Source organism: Lemur catta, chromosome 3 (assembly GCF_020740605.2).
Source record: "Lemur catta isolate mLemCat1 chromosome 3, mLemCat1.pri, whole genome shotgun sequence".
NCBI classification, from domain to species: Eukaryota; Metazoa; Chordata; class Mammalia; order Primates; family Lemuridae; genus Lemur; species Lemur catta.
Genome location: NC_059130.1, coordinates 94,315,564 through 94,331,916, shown reverse-complemented (window position 1 = coordinate 94,331,916; position 16,353 = coordinate 94,315,564). Strand labels below are relative to the sequence as shown.

Below are 16,353 nucleotides of genomic sequence, written 5' to 3'. Positions count from 1 at the left end.
AAAAATAAACTTGTATTTAAGCCATTGTTGCCTAGGGTATTCTATTTCTGGCAGTGGAACACATTCCTAAATGATACTACCAATAAGACCAAAGTAATATTCTTTTTCTTTCTTTCTTTCTTTCTTTTTTTTTTTTTTTTGAGACAGAGTCTCGCTCTGTTGCCCAGGCTGGAGTGCCATGGAGTCAGCCTAGCTCACAGCAACCTCAAACTCCTGGGCTCAAGCAATCCTCCTGCCTCAGCCTCCCGAGCAGTTGGGACTACAGGTGTGCACCACCATGCTTGGCTAATTTTTTCTGTATGTATTTTTAGTTGTCCAGCTAATTTCTTTCTTTTTTTTTAGTAGAGATAGGGTCTTGCTCTTGCTCAGGCTGATCTGGAGCTCCTGAGCTCAAATGATCCACCCGCCTCAGCCTCCCAGAGTGCTAGGATTACAGGCGTGAGCCACTGTGCCCCGGCCACAAAGTAATATTCTTTTTTTTTTTTTTTTTGAGACAGAGTCTCGCTGTGTTGCCTGGGCAAGAGTGAGTGCCATGGCGTCAGCCTAGCTCACAGTAACCTCAAACTCCTGGGCTCAAGCAATCCTGACTCAGCCTCCCAAGTAGCTGGGACTACAGGCATGCGCCACCATGCCCAGCTAATTTTTTCTATATATTTTTAGTTGTCCAGCTAATTTCTTTCTATTTTTAGTAGAGACGGGGTGTTGCTTTTGCTCAGGCTGGTCTTGAACTCCTGACCTTGAGTGATCCTCCCGCCTCGGCCTCCCAGAGTGCTAGGATTACAGGCGTGAGCCACCATGCCCGGCTAAATCTATTACCTAATACTGTCTATTGCCTTACTAAGTCAAAAGAGAAAAACCTTGTAATTGTTGTGGAAGACTATTGGTTGCTTACCCAAAGGTCATTCTTTTTGTTTTGTTTTGTTTTGTTTTGAGACAGAGTCTCACTTTGTTGCCCGGGCTAGAGTGAGTGCCATGGCATCAGCCTAGCTCACAGCAACCTCAGACTCCTGGGCTCAAGCGATCCTACTGCCTCAGCCTCCCGAGTAGCTGGGACTACAGGCATGTGCCACCATGCCCGGCTAATTTTTCCTATATAAATTTTTAGTTGTCCGGATAATTTTTATTTCTATTTTTAGTAGAGACGGGGTCTCGCTCAGGCTGGTCTCGAACTCCTGACCTCCAGCAATCCACCCGCCTCGGCCTCCCAGAGGGCTAGGATTACAGGCGTGAGCCACCGCGCCTGGCCTCTTTTTGAAACAGTCATTTCTGTTTTTGAAACAACTTTTTTGTTTTTCATTTTTTCAGGAAGCATGTGCTCAGCCTAAGGGGATACATCATGATTCGTCCATACCATTCATGTAATACTATCCTTTTTGCCAGCATTCATTAACTCTCATCTTCACAACAATCCTGCAAGGCTGGTATTGTTTTTTCCATCTTACTGATGTGAAAACCCAGGCTCAGAGAAATGACTGGTTTTGAACACAGGTCTCACCCCATACAGCTCTTTGCAATGCACTACACCATTACTCATCCATTGGCAATTTGGTACATTTTTTATGACTCTGGTTGTGGGTATTCTGCTTTCCTATTTGAACAATAAGGGTGTTCTGTAATGCCTCATTCCCCATCACCCTTGAAAATCCGGGAACTCCTTAAGGCGACTCACTACTCCTTAGGAACCACTCCTAATGACATCTAGGACCCCCTCAACCTCCTGAAGTGCTTCTAATGACTCCCAGGATGCCCTCTCTCTGTCCCAAGAGCTGATCCTGATGACCCCCAAATCCCCATTCACCAAGGAACTGCCTTTTAATGACCCTAAGGACACCTTTCCTTAGAACCTGTCCTAATGATCCTTAGAGCTCCTTTCCCCTCAGGAACTGTCCCCGCTTGCCAGCGAGTGAGGGGATTCCAAGGACATAGGATTTTGTTTTAAAAACCGAGACAATGGGCCAGGCGTGGTGGCTCACGCCTGTAATCCTAGCACTCTGGGAGCCCAAGGTGGGAGGATCGCTCAAGGTCAGGAGTTCGAGACCAGCCTGAGCAAGAGTGAGACCACCACCCCTCCCCCAGTCTCTACTAAAAATAGAAAGAAATTAGCTGGACAACTAAAAATATATAGAAAAAATTAGCTGGGCATGGTGGCGCATGCCTGTAGTCCCAGCTACTGGGGAGGCTGAGGCAGAAGGATTGCATGAGCCCAAGAGTTTGAGGTTGCTGTGAGCTACGCTGACGCCACGGCACTCTACCCAGGCAACAGAGCAAGACTCTGTCTCAAAAAAAAAAACAAAAAACAAAAAAAGCCCCGAGACAATGCTGGACAAACTGGGACAAGTTGGTCACCTTTTCAGGACTCCTTGACCTCAGAGGCTGCCCCTACGGGCCCTCAACACACTTCCACCTTAGGCAAACGAGCTACTTACCCCAGAAAACTTTGCCCCATCTCTTCCTTACAAACATCTTATAATAACCTATAACCACCTAACCGACCAGCCCATTTCTAGGTACTCGCTTCTTTCAACCCTGATTAGTTATGGGTGGCCAGAGCCCTCCTATGATTGGCCAACTCCGCGATCTAGCCGAGATGCTCAGTGGCCGCGTTCCCGAATGGTACAGCGTTTCCCCCTGGCAACAGCCCCAGCCCCCGCTCATAGGCTGAGCACATTGATATCGCCGGACTTTGGGGCGGCTGCAGCGCGTGCTCATTGGCTAATTGAAGGCTCATAGCCCCCCACCCCCGGATTGGTTGACTCTGTGGGGCCTTGTACGGCTGCGCAGATGCCGACTTTGGAGGAGGCGGGGCTTTGTCCTTCGCCTGCTGGAAAAGCAGTAGGATCGGCTAGTGGCGACGGCAGAAGCCGAGCCTAAGCCCTGCCGGGGCTTGGGAGTTTAGGTGAGAACCATAGGGTTTTGGAATCCTTTGAGTTCGTTGCTGCTGTAGCCGTGACCGTGAGCTTCGGTGGGGGAGGGGTGGCGGGGGTGCGTCTTTCATCGGTGAGCGATGGGCATAGTTCTCGGCCAATAGGAAAAGGAACTTCTAAAATGGATTCTGAGATTGGCCCTTTCCAATCTTTTATGGCCAATGGACGTCGGGACAGGGGGGCGAGTCCTCTGGGCCTTATTTTCTTCTTCCTGCGGCCGGGCCTCACTCGCCTAGGCGGCGGGGCCGAGAGGGGCTGGACCTTTGAGCGGTGAGGTTCGGGGACCTTGGGCGCGGGGCCTGCCTTTGCAGTGATACTCGCGGGAGCGACTGCGGAGGAAGCTGCGGGAGTTTGGAGGTGGTTGTTAGCAATAGCTACCTGTATTGTGGTTAAGTACCGGGCCTAGCGTTTCGCTTGCATCATCTGAGCTAATCACAGTAACCATGCAGGGCAGGGGGTTGGAATCCCCATTTTACAGGTAGAGAAACTGAGACTCAGTTAACTCACACAACCAAGGTCACACGGCTGATAAACGGCAGCGACCGGATCTGTGTTCAGAATTTTGACTCCGAAGCTGGTGCTCTTGAACCACTAGGCTTTGTTGCTGGATGCGGGAGGGTGTCAGGAAACGGGAGCTTTTCCCAGGGAATAGACTGGGGGAAGGGAATCCTAGAATTGAAGAAAGGGGATGAACAGCTGAGGTGAGGGTGAGCAAATCAGTTATTCAGCAGTTACGAAGTGCCTACTCTGTGCCATGCATTGTTCTAGGCATACAAAGATGAATAGGGCCAGAGGCTGATGAAGCCCCATTAGGGCCCCTTTCAAGGCCCGGGGAGGCCCCCATATTGTATTCACGTGATTGTGTGTTTTTATAGAATTTGCAAAGATAGGATATTTTGAATTCTTTATTTTAAGAGTTTCCTCAAAATTGAATAAGCTTCGGGGTTCTCCATACTTGGATCTGCCCTTGCAAGGAACAGTCTAGGTGGAGGTTAGAATGTAAGTAGTATAGGATAATGGAAGGTGCACTAGGAGTGCACTGTGGGCAAATTTCCTGGTATGTAAAGCAGAGATAACAGTATGCCTGCCATGCAAAGTTTCTGCAAGGTTCATAAACAGCTCCTGGCCAGGAACACACCCTATTTTTGGTGGAATGGAAGGCTAAGAGATGTGGGTAATGAGGGTTTGTCTTCTACCTTATACAGTTCTGCTCCATACTATCTCTTACATCTGTTACTAGATTTCTGGTAGATTGGAGGCAGTTTCCCTTCTTCTGAGCTCTCAAGGGGACCCTTGTAGCTGCACTGCCATTGCTTTGGGCCCCAGATTGTGGGAGCAGAACTGCTGGACCCTTAGTGAGGAGGTTTAGTAAAGGAAAGGACATACTGTTTGCTTCTAAACTGGCTCCTTTTGACTGGTATGCTTGGTACATTTGAGATTGTCTGTTGTGTTACTAAGCAATGGAGATGCACCCACTTAGCTGAAGTCCTCTTCTAAAAACATAAAGGGTTTATTTTGCTTTCTCTAGTCAGTTATGAAGTTTGTCCTGTATTGCTACTGTATTGCCTGTTTAAATTTTGTCCTTTGAGTTCTAGGTACAGTGCAATTGAACTTGTTTCCAGCTTGATTTGATTAAGTATTGCTGAAACTGCATTTTGGTTTAGTTATCAGAACAATTTCACTTTAGGGTTTTAAAATCATAAATCACACTACTAATATCAAAGTACTTTAGAACTCTTAAACTTATCTTGTAGCCAAGTAACTTTTCTTAGGAATCTATAATCTTGTTTTAAAGCTGTGCCCTAGGAAGGAGCTCATAGGGGGCTTTTCAAATCAGGTTGTAGTATATTATGTTTAATACTCTGAGAAGTGATTAGCAAGGTGTGAATAAGGGAATAACTTGAAAAGGAAAAAGTAAAATACAGGCAGATCAGTTGTAGTTAGATAGAACCAACAACCAAATACAGTTTCCTTTTTTAGCTGATACAGTGTCTCTGTTTAAGTGAGATTTGGATACATGCAATTTTGATACATCAGTTTCTTTTTAAACAGAACCTTTTCTATTTGTATTTCTAGTTCATTTAAATAACTTTTCTAGAGGCAGAGTCCAAGTGTGAAGTCTTAATGCTTCTTCAGAATTTTTACACCATCTTTTATTATTTTCAGTACTGATATTCCCAGCATTTAATTTTAATTACATTTTATATAATTTTTTGCTTTTTTTTTTTTTTTTTTTTTTAGACAGAGTCTCACTCTGTTACCCAGGCTAGAGTGCCGTGGCATCAGCCTAGCTCACAGCAACCTCAAACTCCTGGGCTCAAGCAATCCTCCTGCCTCAGCCTCCCTAGTAGCTGGGACAACAGGCATGTGCCACCATGCCCCGCTAATTTTTTCTATATATTTTTAGTTGTTCCTATAATTTCTTTCTATTTTTTTAGTAGAGACGGGGGTCTCGCTTTTGCTCAGGCTGGTCTCGAACTCCTGAGCTCAAACGATCTACCCACCTCGGCCTCCCAGAGTGCTAGGATTATAGGCGTGAGCCACTGCGCCCGGCCAATTTTATGCTCTTAATGTATTTCTTTAGATTCCTGTCTGACCAAAGTGACCTCAAAAAAGAGGAAAAATGGCTTCTGAATCTGAAACCCTGAATCCCAGTGCTCGGATAATGACCTTTTATCCAACCATGGAAGAGTTCCGGAACTTCAGTCGTTATATTGCCTATATTGAATCCCAGGGAGCTCATAGGGCTGGGCTGGCCAAGGTAAGGAGTTGGAATTGTTCCACGTGGCTTTTGTGATGGAGGGCAGCTGTTAAGATTTTTCCTAAATGAAGACTGGAACTAAGTTTACTGAAAGTTGGGTGTGGTAATGACTTTAGCAAATGCTGTCCATTTGCAAGTTAATTCATTTGTTAACATGAGAAACGTGTCGGCTTTTAGGTAGGGTGAGAGCTGCTTGGAATCTCCAAAAAGGGGAGGTTAAGAGCTAGCATCTCCAGACCTGGCTGCGGTGGTGCTTCAGGCCTCATGGTGAAGAGGCTGAAATGAGAGCAAGAGAAGTAGATGGCATGAGCACTTAGTAACAGTTAAAAAAATCACTGAAGCACCCAACTCCACCATGAGTTTGCCACCTACAGAGGAGGAAACCGTATGAGTATGGAGTTGACCACATCAAGTAAAATTATGGGGGTTTTATTTTGTTTTGTTTCTTTTTTTAAAGAGAGCTCTAGGCTGTTAGATTGAGGAAGAATCAACTCTTCAGCCTCCTTCCTGGTGCCCAGATAAAGTACTGAGGCTGGGAACAAGTGTTACTTACTTTAGGTCATCGCAACTAGGCAGCTAGTTGGTGGCAAAACTGGATCAGGGTTAGCATGTCTGTGTTTGGGTGAGCATGGGTAAATTAAAGTAACTTTCCAGTAAAATTGACTGTAAGGTTGGATAGCAACCTACACACTTCCTGAACTCTGACTGGCTTACCAGGTTTTTCATCTGTCTGTTGTGTTCCCTCCAGGTTGTTCCTCCAAAAGAGTGGAAGCCACGAGCATCCTATGATGACATTGATGATTTGGTCATTCCTGCCCCCATCCAACAGCTGGTGACAGGGCAGTCTGGCCTCTTTACTCAGTACAATATACAGAAGAAAGCCATGACTGTTCGAGAGTTCCGCAAGATAGCTAATAGCGATAAGTGAGTGCAAACACTTTCTTACCTGTCATAGTGTCTAGGAGCTATTGTCTCATCTTCCTAGCATCTCCAAGATTGCTACTGTCCTACTGAAAAACAGTTTCCTCTCTTCTGGCTTCTGTTTCCCTCTCTACTCTTTATGGAAGCATTTCCTCCTCTCAGTACTGCATCACAATCTAAACATGTCTCTCCTCTTACATGAAGTAATCTCATTGTTTTCCATCAGAAGTAGAATCATTTTCTGACTCTGGTAAAATTGTAAAGTTGCAAAGGAGAAAATCGGAGGTCGATCAAAGGGAGCTTTTGCTGTATGTATTGATACCACCTGCTTATCACAAAGGCTTCAGTAGTTTCAGTTCATCTCTCCTCTAGGGATCCTTTGTCTTTAATCAGGCCCATCCAGCTGCTAGCTCGTTTCCGTTTTGACATTAACAAATGTAAATAAACTATCAAGCTGGTTGCTATATTCTGTCACTCCATACATCATCTGTGCATTCTTGACTCTTTTAGAAATGTCTTTCTTTTTTTAGGCCTGCTGTTTCCAGTTGTTTTTCCTTGCTGTTTTTAATATTTAGCTCTCATTTTACTTCGCATTCATGGAGAATGAGCTTTGTTTCCTTCATTTCGCTCTGACTACTTTTAATCTTCTTTCTTGGATCTTCTCAGTTTCGACTATACTTCTTAATTTTGAGTTTCCACACAGGGTTCCCACCTCTTTCCCTTGCTTCTCCTCCTGACCTTTTTGATCCAAGCATGCCCTGATTTCAGCCTGTGAGACATACCTGCGCCTTCACCGTGCACAAGCCCAGAGCAGGCTCTTTCGCTTGCCAGCCTTCACACTGCTGGGGATGGCACTTCATGTACTTAATCATCTCTGTCTCATGTCAGGTCTTGCTCTATTTCTACTCTTAGCCTTCTTTTCATTTGATTTATCACAATTCTAATTGAGGTCTTCCAGTTTTATTGACAACTTTTAAAACATCTACATTGCTAGCCAACCTGCTGGCCAGTCAGAGAATTTATGTTAAAGTCTGTGTGACTTGCTTTTCAGATGAAAGGCCACACACATCATCCTTCACGTCATGCTTGATGTCTGATTTTTGCCATGCATGGGGACCAACCTCACCTGCCTTCTGTTTCTCACGTGGAGGGGCTGTAGCTTCCTCTGTCTTTTTTTGTTAACACACGCTAGGCTTTTTCTTCTTTCAGGATACTTCCTTTTCTTTTTAAATTAACCAGCCCTACCAGGGGTGGGGAACCTGCAGCCTCAAGTGATTTGTTTTGTAAAATTTGGATTCAGTCAAAAGGCCACACTCAAGGATCCAGAAGGTCACATGTGGCCCCAAGGCTATAGGTTCCCCACCCCCTGCTGGAGATTCTTACCTTTCATTTCTATTTAAATGTCCAGGTAGCTTTAAGAAAAGCCAGTAGGTAAAAACTTGAATTTATGAAGCACATCAGTTGGAGGTAGAGGAGTTATGTATATTTCAAAGAGACCATTATGTTTCTAAAATCTATTATTTACTAGATTGACATTAAAATGCAAGGCGGTATGTAAAGTAAGATTTTTAAACTCATTTTCATTATCTCCACACAATTTCATTTTGGGTTTCATGTCCACTCTTCATCCACTCATGATAATTTTAGCCATTTTAGTTATAGTGTGCCTTAGGTTTTCTACCTTTTCAAATACCTGTAAGGTTTGTGTATTACTCCTTTTAAATTGCTGCATAAGAATTTTTAAATGGTTTGAACTTTTTAAAAAACTTTTTGGAGTAAATTCTCAATATGTGATTATTAAGCTAAAGAGTATAGATATTTTTTTTATGGCTTCAGATAGAGATGCGTAAATATGAATATGTGTATATGTATTTATGTATATTTTCCTAAATAGAATATTGATGTGTAAAAATCTGTTTTTATATTTTTAGAACTTACATATTTTTACTAAAATATTTTACGTTTTTAGGCATAATTATTTGTTGAGTGTTAGCTGCTGCATAAGGTGCTGGGGATATAGCAGTGATACATACAAATGAGCCTTCTTCCTTTACAGCAGTTTAGAGAAGTGGATGCTGTTAGAAAGTCTTAGCTTTTCACAAGCTGGTGGGTTTCGGCTGTCTGTGGATGTGTTGGGATTTGTGGTTTTTGGATCTCACAAGTCTGTGAGCCCATTTTCTCCCTGGGTGGCCAGGCTGCTCCTGAATCTAGCAGGGTGTAATTTAAGTAGAATTGAGGGTGTCATGCTTCTTAAGGAAGATGGGTGTACATCTGTGTGTACATTACCTTCCTCAGGCCCAGAGCTCATGTAAGGGATATTAATAAGGGTGTTACTATGTATTAGAGCCTTGAAGGCCAAATTATGTCTTGTTCATTAGAAATGTGTTGTGTTCCTGGAATAGGGGACTATGTCTTATACTGTTCATAATGCCTAATAAACTCCTGTAAATGGTTAATACTGTTTTTTTTTTCTTTAACTTTCAAAAGGTACTGTACCCCACGCTATAGTGAGTTTGAAGAGCTTGAGCGGAAATACTGGAAAAATCTCACATTCAATCCTCCAATCTATGGTGCAGATGTGAATGGTACTCTGTATGAAAAGGTGAGACTGACCGGAAATCCTCTGCAACATTTTTGTAATTTTCTAATGTAAATACCATTTTTTCCTGCCTAGCACAGAGTAGGCTCCTAAAAGCTGTTTGGTGAATGGGTGGATGAACAAATGAATGATCTACCACCAGCTGATGTGCAGAGCCTGCTTAATTGTGGGTATTTTTGCATGTGACTGAATTTTATGTCTCCCACTTTACATGTGAATTGAATGATGTGTTCTTTTCAAGGGCTGTTAGCTTAGGCAGTGGGTGGTAGTTGATGAATTCTTGAAAGGGTGGGGCGAATCAGAAAATGAAATGGGGGAGAGGCAGTGTGGTTTCTGCAGAAAAAAGATCACTGACTAATCTAATGAAAGAGGCATATATTTGAGAAGAGAAGTGTTTTGATTTTTTCAGAACCCTCAAACAAGATCCTGTAGCAAAAGCTATTTTAACTGATTGCATTGCCTTGGGACAGTGCTTTTGGAATAAAGAACTGTCTTATCTGGGCGTGGTCCCACCGCCCATAATCCTAGCACTTTGGGAGGCCAAGGGGGGGGGAATCACTTGAGGCCAGGAGTTTGAGACTAGCCTGGGGGGAAACAGCGAGACAAAAAAAAAAAAAAAAAATAGGTGGGTTTAGTGGTACGTGCCTGTAGTCCCAGCTTTTGCAGAGGTTGAGAGAGGAAGATCATTTGAGCCTAGGAGTTTCAGGTACAGTGAGCTATGATGACACCACTGCACTGTAGCCCAGGCAACAGAGACCCTGTTTCAAAAACAAATGACAAAAACCCAAAACTCTTAAATATGGTAGGAGGGGAGGATATTTGGGACTGTCTTTGGATGATTGAAAAATCTGTAGGGTCTTTCAGAGATTATCACTCATGTTAATTTTAATGTTTGGTTTTTTTGTTTGTTTGTTTTTGTTTTTTGAGACGGAGTCTCGCTCTGTTGCCCTGGCTAGAGTGCCGTGGCATCAGCCTAGCTCACAGAAACCTGAAACTCCTGGGCCCAAGCAATCCTCCTGCCTCAGCCTCCCGAGTAGCTGGCACTACAGGCATGTGCCACCATGCCTGGCTAATTTTTTCTATATATATTTTTAGTTGTCCAGCTAATTTCTTTCTAGTTTTAGTAGAGTTGGGGGTCTCGCTCTTGCTCAGGCTGGTCTTGAACTCCTGAGCTCAAAGAATCCTCCCGCCTTGGCCTCCCAGAGTGCTAGGATTATAGGTGTGAGCCACTGTGCCCAGCCAATTTTAATGTTTTTATCAATTATTGGAAGAGTTTTAAAAGTGAATTCCAAGTTTGTTGATGACAGTTTTTTTGGGTAGAAGGTCAAGCTCATAGGGATGAGTGGCAGGAAGATGCTGTAAGGATCCGGGATGGGGAGGTACAAGGCAGAGCTTAATAATCCAGAAACCACTTACGTGTGGTGAGCTCCTGGCCAACCATTGCAATACAGGAAGAGGATATTACAGACTTTTTAGGAAGATGCTACCAAGTGGAAATTGGGGCAAAAAAAGCCACAAAATTGCTATAATTAATTCCCATGTTTTGCTTTTTTTTTTTTTTTTTTGTGGTCTGAGTTCTTTCCTATTTTGACCTGTTTCTTTAGCTTTGGTTCAAACTCTTCTCCGGGGCTTTAAAACAGGTGCCTGTCATCTCTTTATTCATCTTTCTACACTAGCCTCGTTCACAAAGCGGTATTTGCCCTTTGAAGGTATGTTGGCATCAGTTCCAGTGGTAGCTGTGAAAGTGAGTGAGGGATGCTGCGGTCTTCATGTCCGTATTATTCCGCATGTTTGGCAGAGGTGACAGCTCCCCTGTGACCTATTCTGGGATTTATAAGCTCAGAGCCTCAGTTCATATTCAACTGTAACTTGCCCTGGACTGTCATTTCTTTTGCAGCATGTCGATGAGTGGAATATCGGCCGGCTGAGAACCATCCTGGACTTGGTGGAAAAGGAGAGTGGGATCACCATTGAGGGTGTGAACACCCCATACCTGTACTTTGGGATGTGGAAGACATCCTTTGCCTGGCACACCGAAGACATGGACCTATACAGCATCAACTACCTGCACTTTGGAGAACCAAAGTCCTGGTAAAGTCTGCCTTCAGCTGGCACTGGGCTTCCCATGCTAGAGCAGGGGCTCACCTTTAACATGCATGGGAAACACCTTGGGATTGGTTAAAATGCAGATTCTGGTTCATTAGGGTTGGGGTGGAGCTGGCATTCTACACTTTAAATACACTTTCAAGTGCTGGGTTGCTCTGGTGCTCAGACTACCTTTCGAGTAGCTAGGCTTTAGAGAGCAGGGCGCTTAATACCACTGTATGGAAGCATAAGTTGGCTGAGTTACGGAAAGCCACAGGGGCTCTTTCAGGCTATTCCACTGCTTTCTAATTTCTTTTTCTGAACAGGCCTGAGGCATTTCTTAGAGGCAGACTTCCAAGACTGGAGTCACTCCTTCAGATGATAGAAAGCTTTCTTTTCCTCATGGAAAAAATATTTGGTGAGCAGCAGTATGTGCTTAACACAAGAGGGGATGCGAGGCTACTCAGCGTATATTTCCTGCTCTCCAGGATGTTACCAGTCCTGTTGGGGAGACAAAGATTGGTCCTCTCTCCTCCCTGACCCATCTCTCAGTGTCGGCACTTTAGTGAAGGTGCTACGGATAGCAGTAGTGAATAAGACAGATGAGGGACCTGCCCTCACACAGATAGGAGACCAGTCAGGATATAGAAAGTAAGAAGTGTGCAAGAATGATAATACGGTGTGAGGAAAGCCCTGATGCGGAAGTAGTGGGTGCTAAGGTCCACATCCAAAGGGCACTGGGGTGGGCTGGGGTGGGGATTAGAGAAGGCTTCCTTGGCAGAGGTGACAACTAAGCTGAGACCTAAAAAATGAGAAGGGTGTAGCTGGGTGGATGATGGTGGATTTGGGAGAGGGGAGACTGAGGGAAGTGTGTCCAGGCGTTTGGGACCACACATACGGTCCCAAAGCTGCCAAGCTGAGAGAGCACAACGTGTTGAGAGAGCTAGAGGAAGTCCACTGCAGTTTGGGTGCCATGTGCAAGGATGGGAAGTGGATGCTGAGGCTGGAGGGGACACCATGGGCCGGGTTTTGGGGAGTTGTGAAAACCATATCCATCTTCATTTTTTTTTTTTTCAGCATCTTCAGCCACATCCTTTCTCAGGGGTTTTCCTTTCTTCTTTCACATGCTTTCCAGTTTCTGACCTGGAGAATAAAACCTTTGAGCCGATGGTTACTCCCTATTGACCCGTTTTCCTTTGTTAGATGGCTAGTCTTATAGAATCTGTAAGTGCAGCTTGTGTGTCTTGACCATCTTTGTTTACTCAAAATTCCCTCATGCTGGGTTTCCATTCTCATATCAGGAGAAGGTTTTCTAGTTATTAATTATATACACTCTTTAGGTTGTTTGAAGTGGGACCTTCAGAGACTTCTGTGCAAGGTTGCTTGACGGATCCCAAGTCCTTTAGGTGACATTTTTCTCAACTCTCCTCTGTTTTGTATGATAATATAATGAAGCTAGTTGGAATGGAAAGATTTGTTGTTGTGGAATAATCGTTAGAATAGATTATAAAAGTTAAAATAGTTACTGTGAGTTTCAGAATACAAAGTTTAACAGCTTTGCAAAAGTTTTAAATGTTCTTTTCTTTTTGTTTCTCTCTCTTTTTAATGAAGTGCAGCTTCTATGGTGTTTGGATACACTACTGGATAGAGGAATAATTCATTATTGGGTAATCAGTGTATGTAGCTGCTGGGGAGTTGGAGGGAAACTGGGCTCATTCATCAGCAGACACAGGGCTGGGCCTCTAAGTGTCTGATCCATCTTCACCTCATTTTCCATCTGTCTAGCATACCCCCAGTTAGGCCTTTCAGGTTCTGCCAGGAGCATTTTTAGAATTACAGAGGTTATAGAAAGCAATCCTTCTTTTTTTACCTTTTAAAAATTTTATTACATGAACAACATTATAAAGGAGAGTAACATTGTATACCATAAATCCTGGTTCATGGTGAATATTTAATGTCTTATTAAATGAATGACTTTAGAATAAATAAATTCACTCACACTTCTATGCAGGCTCCCCACTCCTCTCTCCAAATAGTCTAATATTTCATTTTTCCAGATTCTAGTGCTTGGGAAGTTTAAAAAAACTGCCATTTCAAGGTGTTTTGAGAGTGAAAACCAAGCCCCTTAGTTCCTGTACCTGTCCCCTGCCCAGGGTCTGATGCTGTCATGTGATTGCAGGTACTCTGTTCCACCTGAGCATGGAAAGCGGTTGGAGCGCCTCGCCAAAGGTACTGTGTCTCCTCCCTGTGCTGGGTTGGACCCTCCTGCGAGCTGTGCTCATTGCTCTAAAATTTGCATTTCTTGTGGTCAGATTCTGGCACGGCCTTTCGCAGGCCTGCAGGTCGGGGTGGGCTGGACTGCCAGATTAGTTACCTTAGCAGAGCAAGGACAAGCAGAGCCTTTCCCTGCTTCATCCCGAGAAAGCACTTCATCATTCATTCGTTGGCATCTTTGCTTCAGTTTTACCGAGCACGGGTTTATTTGACCGAGGATAGTCCATCAGTCATATTGAGTCTCATTCTTTTTGCCAAAAACCCAAATGTTAAAGTCAAAATTAAATTATATTATGCTATGATTCTTTTAAGGGGACTTTGATAGATTTGTCCTTTTAAGAGAGCGTATTTCAGGAAAGCCTGGGTAAACTATACTGTAGCTGTTACTGACAAAAGATTGAAGATACAGGTGACTGGAGAAAGGTCCTAAATAGCTTCAGAGCTCTATAAGAACAGAGGCAGCTTGGGGGATCTTAATCCCCCAAACAGAATTTGATTACCCATGTAGCTCCCAATGTGGGAGTGAGTTTAGAAGCTCATTGTAGAATCTTAGAATTGGCCTGGAGCTAGAGGGATCCTTGGAGTGCACATTGGTGATTCATCCTCTGTATTGCCCAGATGAGAGGCACATGTGTGAAGTAAGCCCATTGCAGAGCTAATGGGGAGCATTGTGTTAACCCAAACCCATTTTCAACTGCACAGGCTTTTTCCCAGGAAGTGCTCAAAGCTGTGAGGCTTTTCTCCGCCATAAGATGACCCTGATTTCCCCTTTAATGCTGAAGAAATACGGAATTCCCTTTGACAAGGTGAGCCGATTTTACATACAGAAGTCCTTGGGTTTACACACACACCCTCTTTCTGGTGTTTATTTTAGTTTTCTTCTAGTTCATCACTCTATACCAGGTATCTACCAAAGCTAAACTATATACCAACACTTTGATCTAAGGGTATTAAAGGTGGGGCTACTGTACCTTTATGGTGCCAGAGGAAGAGTCTGATCCTTTTGAACAGTGTTAATTTGGAGGAATTGTTAAATACACTCATAGCATCTGATTAGGTCAAGGCTTTGCATTTTACAAAAGATACCAAGACACCAGTGGTTTTATGACTTATCCTCGGTTACTCAGTTAAGTGTGGCTGAGCTGAAGCTCAGAATGCCAGTTCTATAGACTTCTGCCGTTTGAAGCAGCTGCTTCAAGTCTGCTTTTGTGCAGGTGACTCAAGAAGCTGGAGAGTTTATGATCACTTTCCCTTATGGTTACCATGCCGGCTTTAACCATGGCTTCAACTGTGCGGAGTCTACCAATTTTGCTACCCGTCGGTGGATTGAGTATGGCAAGCAAGCTGTGCTGGTAAGCCCACTTTGATTCTTTCTGTAACAGCATGACTAAAAAAGTCTGGTTGAGCAAATTCTGGTTAGATACACTGGCTAGTGATTAGAACATTTCTGTAAACTGTTGAAATTCAGCAACAAACTGAGTAGGAATGTGCAAAAGTACCAACATTTTGGCCGGGCGCGGTGGCTCCCGCCTGTAATCCTAGCACTCTGGGAGGCTGAGGCGGGTGGATCATTTGAGCTCAGGAGTTCAAGACCAGCCTGAGCAAGAACGAGACCCCCATCTCTACTAAAAATAGAAAGAAATTATATGGATAACTAAAAATATATATAGAAAAAATTAGCTGGGCATGGTGGCCCATGCCTGTAGTCCCAGCTACTTAGGAGGCTAAGGCAGGAGGATCACTTGAGCCCAGGAGTTTCAGGTTGCTGTGAGCTAGGCTGACGCCACGGCACTCTAGCCCCGGCAACAGAGTGGGACTCTGTCTCAAAAAAAAAAAAAGTGCCAACATTTTGTGTTCTGAAGAAATTTTTTAAAATGTGTTCAGATTTGGGAAGTATAAAATGAAGTTTTGTGCTCAAGTCCATTAGGCATTAAAACCACACACTCACATACATCAATATTTCTTGATTCGGTGACTCTGAGAGTTCTCGTTGAGTAATTCTTAGGGGTTTACTTTTACTCTAGGCAGGCAGCAGGGCTGGACGTTTGACTGGGCATAGTAGACTTGATTGTGTGGGCCTGGCTTGGACAGATGTCAGAGGGCAGGTGGCTGTTGACCAGCCTGGGACCCACGTGCAGAGCCTTGTCTCTAACTACCTTCCATGCACCCCAGTTAGTGCCTGGGTGGACTTGGCCCAGTGCCATGCATTTTCTGCCCCTTTTTGCCTGCTTCCCTTCATGTTTGAAGGCTCTGCCAGGACAGTATGCCCTCAGTCTGTGAACCGAAACAATTTGGTTTTAAATTGTCTTGTGCTTTTTTTCCAGTTGGAGGGAGGCCATAGCATATGGGGTTGAGGTGGAAGCAGTTAAGGCGTGCTCACCTAGAGCTCTTTTGGTTACTCGTGACAGTGTTCCTGCAGAAAGGATATGGTGAAGATCTCCATGGATGTGTTCGTGAGGAAGTTCCAGCCAGAAAGGTACAAACTTTGGAAAGCTGGGAAGGACAGCACAGTTATTGACCATACTCTGCCCACGCCAGAAGCGGCTGAGTTTCTTAAGGAGAGTGAACTGCCCCCCAGAGCTGGGAATGAGGAAGAGTGTCCGGAGGAAGACATGGAAGGGGCCGAGGATGGAGAGGAGGGAGACCTGAAGACAAGGTAACCCAGCAGCCCTGTGGGCCTGGCTGAGGGAGGGATGCCTGGGCAGCTCCTGTAATCTGCAGAGAGGCTGTTTGTTTCTAAGAGAGCTTTGGAGCCAAGGGAGTTTCCTTCTTGGTAAAGGCTCCCGAGT

The 16,353-nt window shown here is 44.3% G+C and overlaps 1 protein-coding gene across 4 annotated transcripts in view; it reads left to right on the top strand.

The window, feature by feature from the left end:
- The first annotated feature begins 2,744 nt into the window (after nucleotides 1–2,744).
- Nucleotides 2,745–16,353, top strand: part of KDM4A (lysine demethylase 4A) — a 44,205-nt gene continuing 30,596 nt past the window's right edge. The window contains exons 1-9 of one of the 4 annotated variants that reach the window (XM_045545639.1): nucleotides 2,745–2,896; nucleotides 5,509–5,685; nucleotides 6,434–6,609; nucleotides 9,094–9,208; nucleotides 11,103–11,296; nucleotides 13,470–13,519; nucleotides 14,267–14,370; nucleotides 14,779–14,916; nucleotides 15,973–16,220. In XM_045545639.1, the coding sequence (XP_045401595.1) occupies nucleotides 5,548–5,685; nucleotides 6,434–6,609; nucleotides 9,094–9,208; nucleotides 11,103–11,296; nucleotides 13,470–13,519; nucleotides 14,267–14,370; nucleotides 14,779–14,916; nucleotides 15,973–16,220 (1,163 nt within the window). In that variant the 5' untranslated portion in view covers nucleotides 2,745–2,896; nucleotides 5,509–5,547. The other 3 variants (XM_045545642.1, XM_045545640.1, XM_045545641.1) reach the window with 3 other exon arrangements.